At 39.6% G+C, this 13,398-nt stretch overlaps 1 protein-coding gene across 15 annotated transcripts in view; it reads left to right on the forward strand.

The window, feature by feature from the left end:
• TRAF3 (TNF receptor associated factor 3) overlaps window positions 1–13,398 on the forward strand; it is an 87,804-nt gene that overhangs the window by 34,546 nt on the left and 39,860 nt on the right. For 9 of the 15 annotated variants that reach the window (XM_037900995.2, XM_043548197.1, XM_037900996.2 and 6 more), the window contains 2 exons: window positions 6,921–7,176; window positions 9,550–9,601. In XM_037900995.2, coding sequence (XP_037756923.1) covers window positions 6,938–7,176; window positions 9,550–9,601 — 291 coding nt within the window. In that variant the 5' untranslated portion in view covers window positions 6,921–6,937. The other 6 variants (XM_037900991.2, XM_043548195.1, XM_037900993.2 and 3 more) reach the window with 5 other exon arrangements.

Consider the following 13,398-nt stretch of genomic DNA (forward strand, 5'->3'; position numbering starts at 1 on the left):
CTTATTAACCCTTTACAGGAGTTCTGACCTGCATTCCTGCTCTGGTCCCGGCAAAAGCAACACAGACAGAGAGAATCCTTTGTTTTCCCCCCCATACTTTCCAGCTTTGAAAGTGTCTTGTCTCCTCATTGTTCATTTTGGTCAGGTGCCAGCGAAGTTATCTTTAGCTTCTTAACCCTTTACAGGTGAAAGGGTTTTTCCTCTGGCTGGGAGGGATTTAAAGGTGTTTACCCTTCACTTTATATTTATGACAATATAGTACCACTTAACATCTAATCAACAACTAGAAACTTGTCTGAGGGACTATTTTTATTCAAGACGAAAGTATATATAACAAAGTTGTTCGTTATAATAATAGTAGTATCCAGGACAACACACTCTAGGACTTGTACATTGTGTTGCATCATGTTATCCCTTACAGATCTTTTTATTTTTCTGTTTTCATATATATATTATGACCCTGTCTCAGATGGGAGTACATAGTAGTTATTTGGAAAGGGAAACTGGAACTAATAAGTTTGTGGTTTTTTTTTTAAATTTCTTCTTCTTTTGTAACCATTTACAACTGATCACAGGTTAGTTAAGAAAAAACATTCACATTTCCTTTAAATATTGGAAATATAACTATTCATATTTAGTGCAACTAATCATGGTTTCCTTACACAGTTTAATAAGATGTTTGGGCATTACATGTACCTCCTGTTACAGTTTAAAAGGACATGAGTAGTAAGACCAGGACTTTTAGATCTACATGTATCTGCAATATTTCTGTTATTCACTGCATTCTGCAAATAACTTTATTCTTATACAGTGCCTAAAACACTGGCTCTCCAATCTTTATTGAGGCCTTCAGGAGGAACTGTAATAGGATAATATTTTTGAGAGAGATTGTCAAGGTATACATTGTTACTTAAAGATTTCATGATTAAGAGGCTCTGTATATTGAGGATAAAGAAAATTATTAAAACTTAGTATTGATGTGAATGCAGAATGAATATTTTTACATTGAAAAATATTTTTAATATTGCTAGAGGTGATGCACAAACATTTTGTGTAGATTATTGCTGCATAGAAAGATTTCCGTTCAAAATCTATCAGTCTTCTGTGTTACCGAAGTATCCTATTCTACACTTGACCCTCCGCAGGATTTGGCCCCCCGAGAGGTCTGCATGTCTTAGTCTTGTTATAATTCCCAATATAGGTGGCTTAGCTCAAATGAGAATTATAGAATTGCTCATAGATATTGTTTTGTTCAAAGGTGGAAGGTAAACTTGTTTGTAAATAACTCTGCCTCCACGTTGATCATCTCTTCTGATCTTTTAAACAGATACTACTTCTATACCTTTTTAAAAAATATATATACTGTTAATATCTCTTTCGTTTTACGGGTGAGAACTGTTTTCCTTATTTTACCCATTTGTTCCTTGTTTGGGAATCCCCGTGCTTTCCAGCTCCTGGAACACACTTATGTCAGCAGATTAACTTTTGCTTCCAGTTTCTAATCACTGATGCTTATATAGGCTTGAATTAAATTATAAAAGGATATTTCTTTTGTATGTTCAGGAAGATAGTTTTGTTCTCTCCACTCATTTTCTTTTCTTTTTTTTTTTTATTTCAATAATCTGCAGTTCAACCCTTGCACAGATAAGCATGAAGTCTGTGCTAGATGTTTGCTAAGGCAGGTTCAATTTAAGGATTCTGAAGCTGGTCCTAGGATACACAGTATAGTTTTGAGCAATAAAATGGTATGCTTAGCAATTAGCTTTGAGGTAGAATCCCCCAAATTAGAACATTAAATGATTAAAAGTTACAGATTGAAAGCTGCACTCTCCTTTTTTTTGTTTTGTTTTTTTTGGAAAGCGCTGTAGTTATGGATTTATAAAATAGGAGTCAAAGTCCATTATAGCAGTGGTTCTCAACCAGGGGTCCGGGGCCTATGTGGGGCTGTGAGCAGGCTTCAGGGGGTCTGCCAAATAGGGCCAGCATTAGACTCACTGGGGCCGAAGGCGGAAAGCCAAAGCCCCGCCACATAGGTCTGAACCCAGGGCCCTGAACCTCATCCCTCAGGGTTGAAGCCGAAGCCTGAGCAATGTGGCTTCGTGGGGGTCCCCTGTGGCGTGGGGCCCTAGGAAACTGCCCTGTTTGCTATCCCCTAATGCTGGCCCTAGCTTTTATATGCAGAAAAACAGTTGTTATGGCAGGTGGGCTGGGGAGTTTTTATAGGATGTTGAGTGGAGCCTCAGAAAGAGAGAGGTTGAGAACCCCCCTGCATTATAGAATATGCCTAACTTTTGTGAGCCTTTATAGGTTGTCTACATACTTTTTAAAACCTAAGGTTAAACAACGCTAAATGTGTTAAGTTCAAGCAAGAACAGAGTCTAGTTTTTCAGCACACTGAAGACACTGTAGCCCATGTTTCATCTTCCTCCGAAGGCTTCATCTTCATGTTGAATCAGAGGAATGACAAGATAGGGCCTGGTGGAACACCGCAAAGGCGAGCCCCCAAAGAGAAAGAGCAGTCTTCCATTTCTATGAGAGGAAAAAGCTGAACTATTCTAAGGCAATTACTTCCACCTCTGCCAAATCCAGCAGAGACGTACATAGCACCTTGTAGTTGATTGTATCAAAGATTACTGAAAAATGTAACAGAGCTAGCAGAGACATCTTGTATTGCTGTTTCCATACTTGTTCTGGTCTGAAACCTGTTTGTCTGAGGTTAAAAGATTGGAAAGTTTCTCCACTACTTATCTTCTTAATTATTTTCCCCAAAAAGGGAAGTTAGAGGCTGGGTAATAGATAATGATGATACTTGTGTTAAATGGTTTATTGAACAAGAACCATAGTATTGGATCTTTGAGGTTTTGTTGGCAGTTTGCCCTCCCTTTCGGAGACACTAATGATCCCCTCCAAAACTGAGCCACCTGAGTCATCCAGCCGAGCTCAGCTATACATGCCAGACTGAGTACTTCATCTGGCATGGTGGTGGTTTTATGAATGATTTGACCTCACAATGAGTAGCATGAGTTGAAGTCTCAGGTTATTCTGTGCTGTTGTCCTAGTCAGTAACCAACAGGTCTTGGTACAAGCTACATTCACATATAAATTTTAAAATCTAGTTTGGCACCCTGGATTTATGTTGTCGTTTAAGCTCAGCTGCTCAAAGGTTGGAGTCGTGTCTGCCCAGATCTTTAATCCTGATTTAAAATTATACTTGCCCTTGTGAGTTAAGTAAGAGCCTCCCACTCCTAAAAGTTTTACTTGTACATCACATTTTCATGTTGATTTAGCTGATACTATCAAGATAGCTGCAAGTATCTGCAAAATGTAAAATCTGTGATGGGGACAAAAATGAAAATCATTAGCGTATTGAACTTGCACCAGAACTCTAGTGAGCAAAATGGGATTAGCCATAGAATGACAAGCGGCTCTGTTTTAGTTTCTGAAAAATACTGTCCACAGGCATGCTACAGTATTCCAGTTTGTGTTTTCTAATGGAGATCTGCTATTTGAGACCTTAAGGATTTGTTCCTGAAACAGCTGTCACTTCAATTGAGTGATAAGGTGCACAGGAAAACTGAGATATCAGTTAGTCTGTTGTTGCTCCTAGCTTCAGGGTTCTGTTTTCTGGAAGTCGGCTTCTTTGCATACTATGGGTGCAATAGTAACTTTCCTAGATGGAACCTTGTGCCTTAAATTTAGATCTCATTTGAAAAATTTGAAATTTGCATAGTGGGTATAACTTCTGTTAAAGTTCGCCCAAATGGAAAAAGGCACCATGATCTGTAGTGGTGTATAAACAAAAATGTAGTGCCAAATTTTCAAAAGCTGAGATCTCTGTATTACCCACATTTGTGTTTACCTCTAATTGCATATGCACTTAGTTAATGCATATGCAGGTGAAAGTATCCCCATGCATGCAGTTAGTCAGTTTGAGCACCTAATGTGAAGTATTCATATGAATTCCCTGCCCTTTTGAAATATGGCCCTTATAGTATAATAAAGTGCTTGTTGATGTGCTTTTAAATCCGTTCTGTGTTGCTTTGTGGATGGTTTCAACTGTTTTTCTTTCTAAGAATTTTCTAGTTTGGTGTGTTAGAGAAGAGAATTCTTCACCCAGTTGGCTACCAGATGCTGTAAATTTTTTTTAGCTTTTCATGTATGACACACTTTCTTGAAAAAAATAAAACAAAAAAGATCTTGCTGTCCGGAGAGTTACCGAGGAAGACACTATTAATTTTGTTTGAAGAGATGTCCAATATATGTCATTTCAGAAAGTGGAGTCCTGTGGGGCGTTGTGTAGATATATCAGTATGAAGTCTCATTTGCCAGCTGACAGTCCAACCTTCAAGCAGATTCATATCTCTATGAAACTGTCTGTCACCTGCTGCTTGTTCTATGTTCAGTATGCATTTCCGGTTGAATTTTGAGTATTATCTCTTTCCCCTCCTCCCCCCCTTGTTGTGGCTAATTGCTCAGTTCTTTGTGAAGCAAAAGTACTATTTAGGTTTTAGAACATCTTCATTTAGTTTTATTTCTTCCCTTCATTGGGATACCATTTTTTGTCCATTAAAGCCTGATTGCCTGTTCTCCATTGTTTTTCTTTGCCATTCTACTGCTCCTGTTTGTGGAGCTCTGTTCACCTGGGCCTCCTAACTGGAGGACTGCTCCTTCAGGATCAACTTTAGTGGCTCCTTTTCCCAGCTCCTTTGCGCATTCAGGTCCTTCTTTAAACAGTCTCCAGGGTTCAGCCCTCTCCTCTTTTTATCTCTTGGTGATCTCATCCTCTTGCATGGTTTCAGCAACCACCTCCGAACAGATAGGTCCTAAATTCACACTATCACCCCCCTCTGTCCAGCAGTGCATCTTCAGCTGTACTGCTCACTAATCAAAAACAGTCTCCAAAACTGAACTTCTTTCTCATCTTGAAAGCTCTTCTAACCTTCTTGTCTCAGATTCTGAACCTGTTACCTCTGACTTTCTTCTTCTTCTTCTTTTCATCCCCATAACCACCATCATGGAGTTCTGGCACTTTCCTTTTCGATATCACTACAGTCTGCTCATTCTTCATTATGCCTGCTGCTGAGACCCTTGTCCAGGCCTTGTTGATCTGTTGGCTTGATTACAGCTCTGTTTGCTGTGTTGGGCCATCCAGGTTTGCTCTCCACGGAGTTCTAGTGGCAAGTCTTCTAGTTCTCATCCAACACACACCGTCTCTCTTTCCTCCTTGATACCTCTTCAAATCATGTTTTACCAAGACACCAGGCCCTCTGATCTCTGAAGAACACTTCAGTGCAGCAGACTTCATCTGGTTTATTTTTACTCCAGTTATTCTAGAAACTAGTATTTGAATAAAAGCTCTTTCTCCTATAAGCAATCTCCTGCTTAATTCTTCAGTGAAGTTATATGTGGGTGTTTGATGCTGCACTGTTGCCATGTGACTTGTAGTCCATTTTAGAATTTACAGCCTCACAAGGAGCCTTTGTTTAATCATAAATATAAATATCATATTTAACAAAAGGAACTAGGAAATCATAAATAGCATGTGCAGCTATAAGTACATTTTGTTTTTATGGGGTTGTTTTCAGTGGGTGGTATATTTGGAATTGAAGGTATATTACTGCCATTGTAGTTGGTGGAGATACACTAGTACATAAGAGAGGAGAGTTGGGTTAGGAGATACCCATGTACTTTTACCAAATGCTCATTTATATTTCAGATACTAGTTACCCTCTGATTCTGCATGGTAGAAAGATTCCATGTTGATAACCGTGTATACGTTATTCCTGTAAATAAGCAGGTACTCTCTTATGGGTACGTATTTAATTCTAACTCCCAGTTATGCTGTTTCCTGTATTTGCCTAGGTTCTCCATTAACATCTCTTGATTTTGGTGCACAAGATAGGTTGGGAAACTATTTAAAGTATTTTTAAATTGAATAAATGTATTCTCTCTTCTGTGGTTCTGCCAGTTCTTTGTACACGGTGTACTTAAAGTATCAAAATCTCTGCCATAATAGACACGGTAATTCAGTCTTCAGCTGTGTTAATTCTTTCCTGAACAGGCCAATTGTGCCGAGTTCCGCTTCATTAACAGAGCAGTCATGTTATGTGGACCTGTTTCCTCTGGGGAGTGGATTTGTACCACCTGATCTCTTTCCCTTGGAAATGCAGGTTGAAAAACTTGAAGGTTTTTGAGATAATAAAAATATGGGGTTTCACCTGTATTCAGACAAATTCTGGCTTGCACTGTGCCAGTGCCCCAGGCCTAAAATGCAACAGAAAAGCCAGAACAGCGGAGGAGTCGACTCCACGTCCCCTGTGCTGTGTGATGCAGAGCTCTGCTGTGATCAGGTGCTGCTCATCACAGAGGAGTAATGTTGATGGGCCAAGGGTGTGGCCAGTGGTTCTATGCACATTGTGGACCCACTGTCCCTAAACTCTTAAACTGAGGGCAGAGGCAGACTGCATCTGCTGCTGCGTGCCGCAGCCGGTAGTGGTGCTTGTGGCCTAGCAGTGCAGGTACCAGGGACCTTTCTGGCAGAATGAAAGGAGGAATGTGTGTTTTTCACCACTCCCTCTGCCCAAACCCCAGCGTGTTTTCCACAGGTAATTAAGGTTTTGCTCGCAGCACCCGTATTTGGCTCTTGGCCTTTTAGAGCCCTTGAAAAAAGAACAATACTTTTACAAATTTACCATATTTTAATATATTAGGCAAAGTTAGCATATTTGCATATCTATGTTCATATGTGCACCTGCATTTTTATATTTGTGTATGTAAATTTGTATAGAGAAGCTAATCCCTTTTTTACAGCTATTGCAAATGTTTGTAGAAAGATGAAAGTGTGTTTATGCATATATGCACTGATGAGTTACTGTTAGAGCTGTAGAGCACTATGGCTTATGCTTTTTTCTCTTTCACAGAAATTACCTATTACAATATGGACACCAGTAAAAAGACAGAACCCCCTGTGTCTGTAGAAATGGTACAACAAAGGGCGAACCCTGATCACACTCCTGGATCAATTTACGTTCCAGAACAAGGTGGTTACAAAGAGAAATTTGTAAATACAGTGGAGGACAAATATAAATGTGAAAAGTGTCATCTCATACTGTGCAATCCTAAACAGACGGAATGTGGACACAGATTCTGTGAAACCTGCATTAATGCATTGTTAAGGTGTGTGTTTCTTAGTATGTTAAAAATGTTAATATGATTGAAAAATTCTGACCTTCTGAAACAGGTTAAACAAATGTCTATTTTTCCATCTTGTCTTGAGTGTAAAAAATTTTTGAGCAATTTGAAGATTATAGGGCCTGAGATGAAGAGTGCAAAATATCTAATTAATTTTCCATTAATTTATTTTTTCATAAGAATGCTGAGTTATTCAACTATTCATGGTAACATGAGAATAAAAATGCAGCTGTTCTCTTTAAAAAGTAAAAATAAATAAATAAATAAAAATCTAGCTTTTTAGTAATACCTGGCAATTTCAATACGTTTCATTTGAATCTCAGCTCTGATACATTGCTGCTGATGGTATTCGGTACACATTAGTTTGAGTTTTGAAATAACAATAAATGCATAGCACTTAGTATGTTCAAAATATTGCACAAACTTTAATCCAAGCTACACACCTGTGGGGTAGATATTTAATAATATCCTCTTTTTATTGATGGGAAACTTGCAGCAGAGGAAAGAAGTGACTTTCCCCAGACCACCTCCTTCATCAGGAACAGAGCAGAGATAGAATTTGGGAATTTTCTTCCCTCTACTTATTCCCCATAACCATTCTGGCTCTGTGTATGCAACAGACTATATTTCATTGTGGAAATATAGCATTGTTTCAGAGGTTGAGTGTGCAAGGCTAGTGGAGTTAAATATGTTTAAGTAACACATCCTTTTCTCTCTCCTGTTCAGTGCATCACATTTATAATAGGAAAAATAGAGTTGTTGTGATACGTATATTATTTTCTGATAAATTGCTGTTTATGCCAAGAAATCTAGTAATTTTTCTGAATATACATTTTTAGGAAGCAGTCGTCTGTGGTTAATAAGAGGTATTAGTTACAAATATTTCACATCCACTGTCAACATACAGCTAAGAACACATGGATTATATGCTAGTGAGCTGTGCACTCTCAGGGTCATCTGAGGAGAAACTTCAGTGAAACTATCTGCTCAGTATGCAGCAGTAGTTTAAAAGAGCAAATAGGATGCTTGAGTGCTTTCAATAAAAGCTAGAAAATGATGACATTGTATCACACAGTATACACACCCTCATGTGGAATACCGACTCCAATTTTGTTCTCTTCACCTTAAGAAAAATATTGAGGCTATTGAAGCCGTGAGGCAATGAAGATACTCGGAAGCATGTTGAGATTTACATACCATGTGCAATAACAAGGAGTAGGATTAGTTAATTGGGACGGGGTGGGATTTGATTGGAATATGCAACCTGTGAATGACAGCGACAGTTGATCAGTCATTCCTTTACAGAGACCCATAATATTAACAACAGCAATAACTTATTTATACTGTATAAATCACTTTATAAAAACAGAATAATTTACCTGTTATACAAGGGATTACAATCCAAACACAAATAAAGGCAACTAAGGGAGGGAATAGGGATTAATAATCGAGGGAAGATTAGTGGGAGTAGTGACAGGGGGAGGGATATGAGATAAACTTAGGTTTCCTTTAAATAATATTTCATGGCCTATACAATCATGGTGTAGAAATCACTGACGTAGAAGGTTGAGTCAAATAACGCCTGGATTTTTAAAAAGAGCTAGGTATATAATAGACACTAATAATCTTTTTGTGTCAGCATGCTGAAATACTGAGAGGTAACCAGAGCTGCTGGATCAGGCGTGCTGTAGAAGCTAGGAACAGATGTTATTTTTTCCGTGTAAAGCATTGAACAATTGGCTGGAAACATTATGGTGTGGGTTTTTTTTGTTTTTTTTCCCCTTCCTCTGGAATGCCAGGTACAGTCCCCAGGCTGAATGGACCAATGGTTTCATCCATTATGGCTGTTCATATTGTTCCCATAATTTATGGTGTATAAACACATCTAAATTGGTCTTTGTATTTTATGAAGAAATAAGTAGATGTTTAAAATGACTATATTCAAGACCATCACAACAAGAAAGTATTATTGCGGTGCTTTTTAAAGATGGAAAAATCCTGGCAGAGGAAGTCTGTACTTCATTTTATGCTGCTATTAAATAAGGGTTTTTTTATTAGTTAAAAATGAATTTTCCATTGTAAGTGGAATCTGAATTTAACTGTTTACTCAGTTTTCAAATTCTCTTGAAGGATTACTTTATATTTTGTTTTCTTTAATGTTAGCAGCATTTGTTGTTCCATTTGATTCTATACTAACTTTCATTGAGCCATACTTTCTTAATCATTAATCTTTTTAAATACTTCGAGCAATTATAATTAAACAAGACGCCTTTGATTTACTAGCACCAATCTAAAATCTGATAAATACAGAAGATTCAAAGTGGAATAGAAAATAATTTGTCTATTTTCTCTCTTCAGTTCTTCTAGTCCAAAGTGTACAGCGTGTCAAGAGAACATAGTTAAAGATAAGGTATTGTTGTTAAAATAGTCTCTTATTCCTAATATTCAGTTGCTATGATTTATTTAAAATGTTTTTCTGCTTTACAGAATCCTTTTTTTTTTTTTTTTTAAAGTGTTTTAATACTCTTTCTTGGGGAAAAAATGTTGTTGTACAATTTGAACCTAGTATGTCTTACAGCATGACAAAGTAGTAACCATACAGGATTGGAAGCCTTTATGCCTGTCGATCACGATCAACTGGTTGATCTTGGAGGCTCTGCCATTAGATTGCAATCTCTGGGCAGCTAAGTCTCCTCCAATCCTGACCGAATGGCCCCGAGTTCCTCCAAGCTCACCTGAGTGCCACTCCAGGTGAATCAGTCGAGGAGCTCAGTTCAATCAGGCAGGTTGCCTGTCTGCTGTGGCCCCACTCCGCTCCCAGAAGCGGCTGGCTGCTGGCATGTCTCTGTGACCCCTGGAGGGGAAAGGGGCAGTGGGTCTCTGTGCGCTGCCCACTCTTGCAAGCACCGCCCCCGCAGCTCCCATTGTCCGGGAACCAAGCTGCAGGGACAGTGCTGGGGACAACACACGGAGACCCCCCCGCCTCCCCCAGGGCCACAGAGAAATGCCAGCAGCCAGCCGCTTCCAGGAGCAGCATGGGGCCACAGCAAGCAGGCAGCCTGCCTGAGCCCCGCTGCGCCGCCTACCGGGAGCTGTTTGTGTTAAATGCCTCCCCGCCGGAGCCTGCACCTCACAGCCCCTCCCACACCCCAAGGCCCTGCCCCAGCCCGGAGCCCCCTCCTGAATCCAAACTCCCTCCTTCACCCCAACACTCTGCCACAGCTCAGAGCTCCCTCTTGCATCCGAGCTCCCTCCCAGAGCCCACACCCCTCACCCCCTCCTGCACCCCAAGCCCCTGAACCAGCCCGGAGCCCCCTTCTGCACCAAACTCCCTCCCAGAGCCCACCCCATTCACCCTCTCCTGCACCCCAACACTCTGCCCCAGGCTCAGCCAATGCATACCCCACAGTTGAGAATGTTACATTGATTTGTGACAATCCCTGAAGGATTTTGGATCTGTAAATCACAAATGACACTAATAAAAAGTAAAACTCATGAAATGTCCAGTGGATTCTGTGAGATTAGGTGCAATGTGACCATATAACCCCTGCACCCAAACTCCCTCCCAGACCTTGTATTCCTCATTCCTGCACTCCAATTCCCTGTCCCAGGCTCAGCCCGGAGCCCCCTCCCACACCCCTGCTCCAGCCCAGTGAAAGTGAATGAGGGTGGGGGACAGTGAGTGATGGAGGGAGCGAGGAATGGAGTGAATGGGACGGGGCCCTGGGGAAGGGGCGGGGTAGATCCTGGGTTGATCTTAAATTCAAAAAGTGATCTTGTGCATAAAAAGGTTGGAGACCACTCCTTTACATGCACAGTTAAGAAGGTTATTTCATTGACATCCTTTTTTCCATTTTTTTCACCCACACTTTAAACAGGGTCTTGACTATGTAATGTTTCATCAGTGTAAAGAACGTTCTTTTTATATTGTAATGACCATTTACTCAGTTCTGACACCTTGATTATCAAAGCTTTGAGATGAGTTCTATACTGATGTAGATACTCCCTTACTCTCGAGAGAGATGTTGGGTATATCAATCTCTCCGTAGCCTTTTCACAAAATTGTTCTCTTCCAGGATGCAGAGAGCTCTGTGGAGTGCTGTGTTGTAGGCAGTGTGGCTAACTATATAGGGTATCTTCCTACCACTGCGACCCCTTAGTAGAAACACATCTGTTACACTTAGGTTTAGGTCTTCCGCAGTGGCTTTCCTCCTATTTAATGACATCTATATCCAATTTTCTGTATTTATAAGTTAAATCAGATTTTTATTTTTTATTTTTAAAATAGCTTTTGTGTTAGACTCTGTTCATCTTGTTACCTCATCCCTACAGTCATTCTGTTTTGTTTATCATAGAGATTATGAGGTGTCTGGGGCAGGGATTGTCATCTGTTACTTCTCTGAACAGTGCCAAGCACAGTGGGGCTGTTCTGGGGTTCCTAGTTGCTGCTGTCAGACAGATGATTTATAATAATAATAAAAATGTCCAGCCAGGTCATCACCTTAATGTAACATTCCCCGTTACCTCTCCCGCCTAAAAAACCCCAGACAGACACACACCTGGCAATATATGCTGGGAAACCTCAAATACCTTCAACTTTTCCTACCAGCACAGGAGGAGGAAACTAAGGAGAATGTGGATTATTGAACACATACCAGACTTACTGTGCAAGTCAGTTGACTATTTTCTGTAAAACTGAAATTCCACGCTAACTTCTGCTTTTCACAAAATGGAGCAGCTCAAAGGCTTTTACAGAACTGTCGAAACACCTTGTAAAATTATTCAGAAATCTCATTCCATTATCTTTACTATGATATGCAAAACTGCAGCCTCTTTAGATTGTTTATGAATTATTTTGAAAAAAAAATTACAAAAATCCATGTTACATAGATTATTTGTGTGAGGAAGAAGTGCCAGCTCATTAAACTTAACTTGGTGTCCGAAAAGCGTACAAAACTCTTTCTGCTTCCTCTAACTACCGCAGTGAAGATTCTGTGATCAGAATTTTGCTTTAATTTTATTACTGTTGCAATAGGCAAAATAATTTTCATGCAACTACAGTAGAACCTCAGAGTTAGAAACACCTCGGGAATGGAGGTTGTTCATAACTCTGAAATGTTCAGCACTCTGAACAAAATGTTATGGTTGCCCTTTCAAAAGTTTACAACTGAACGTTGACTTAATACAGCTTTGAAACTTTACTATGCAGAAGAAAAATGCAGCTTTGGCTTTATTTTTTTTAGTAGTTGATGTTTAACACAGCTCTGTACTGTGTTTCTGCTTTTTTTTTTTTCTTTTTTTTTCGGTCTTGTCTCTGCTGCTGCTTGATTGTGTACTTCCAGTTCCAAATGAGGGGTGGGGTTGACTGATCAGTTTATAATTCTGGTGTTCGTAACTCTGAAGTTCTACTGTATGTTATCTCTGCAGTGCTGACAACATTATAAGCTTGCTTTCCCAGAAAAGTAGCCAGAGGTGTTGGCAAACTGCAACTGATTAAAAGATTGTACTCTTTTCTGTTGGACTCAGAACTAGCCATAATTATCCATGTATTCATGATCTCCAGACCTGCTTTATTGCAACTTGTATCTAGGAATGAAGCCACACCCTGTTTTCTGTTCTTTTTTAAAAATAGTCTCCATGGCATACAGTATAGCAACTTCTCTTATCAATTCAGATTGCTGTGAGCGTGTTGCTCTGATGCTTTCTTTCTGCCTTGTCTTCCAAGTGAACACAGATGTCACTTCACAGTCTCTGTGGATGTTCACAGCCCTTGATGGACTTGTTCCTGCTATCTGAGATGTCACCTCTCCCTCCATGACCCCCAACAACAGCTATGTTCCACTGGGAATATGAAACTGTTGCCCAATAAGTAGAGGCTTGCAAGTGCAAGATACTGACCTTTCACAGGAGCCAACCTAAACTGTGGAACTCATATCTCTAAAAGACTGGAAAGACCACTGACATCGCTGTGTTAAGAACTAAATGCAAAAGTCATCTCTTTAACTTTAACAAAGCCTCATATGTTCTATATATGGACACGCTAATGAAGCTATATCTTCAATAAAATAGGAAGGAAGAAAAAATAAGATTGTTTATTTGGATACTATGGTTTGGAGACACATAAATATCTAAATAGATAAGTACCTGCCAAAAAGTTTAGACATTGCTTCACAATTGTCTGATTATTGCTGTTCTTTCTCTTCAGTT

Source organism: Chelonia mydas, chromosome 6, assembly GCF_015237465.2.
Source record: "Chelonia mydas isolate rCheMyd1 chromosome 6, rCheMyd1.pri.v2, whole genome shotgun sequence".
Classification (NCBI taxonomy): domain Eukaryota; kingdom Metazoa; phylum Chordata; order Testudines; family Cheloniidae; genus Chelonia; species Chelonia mydas.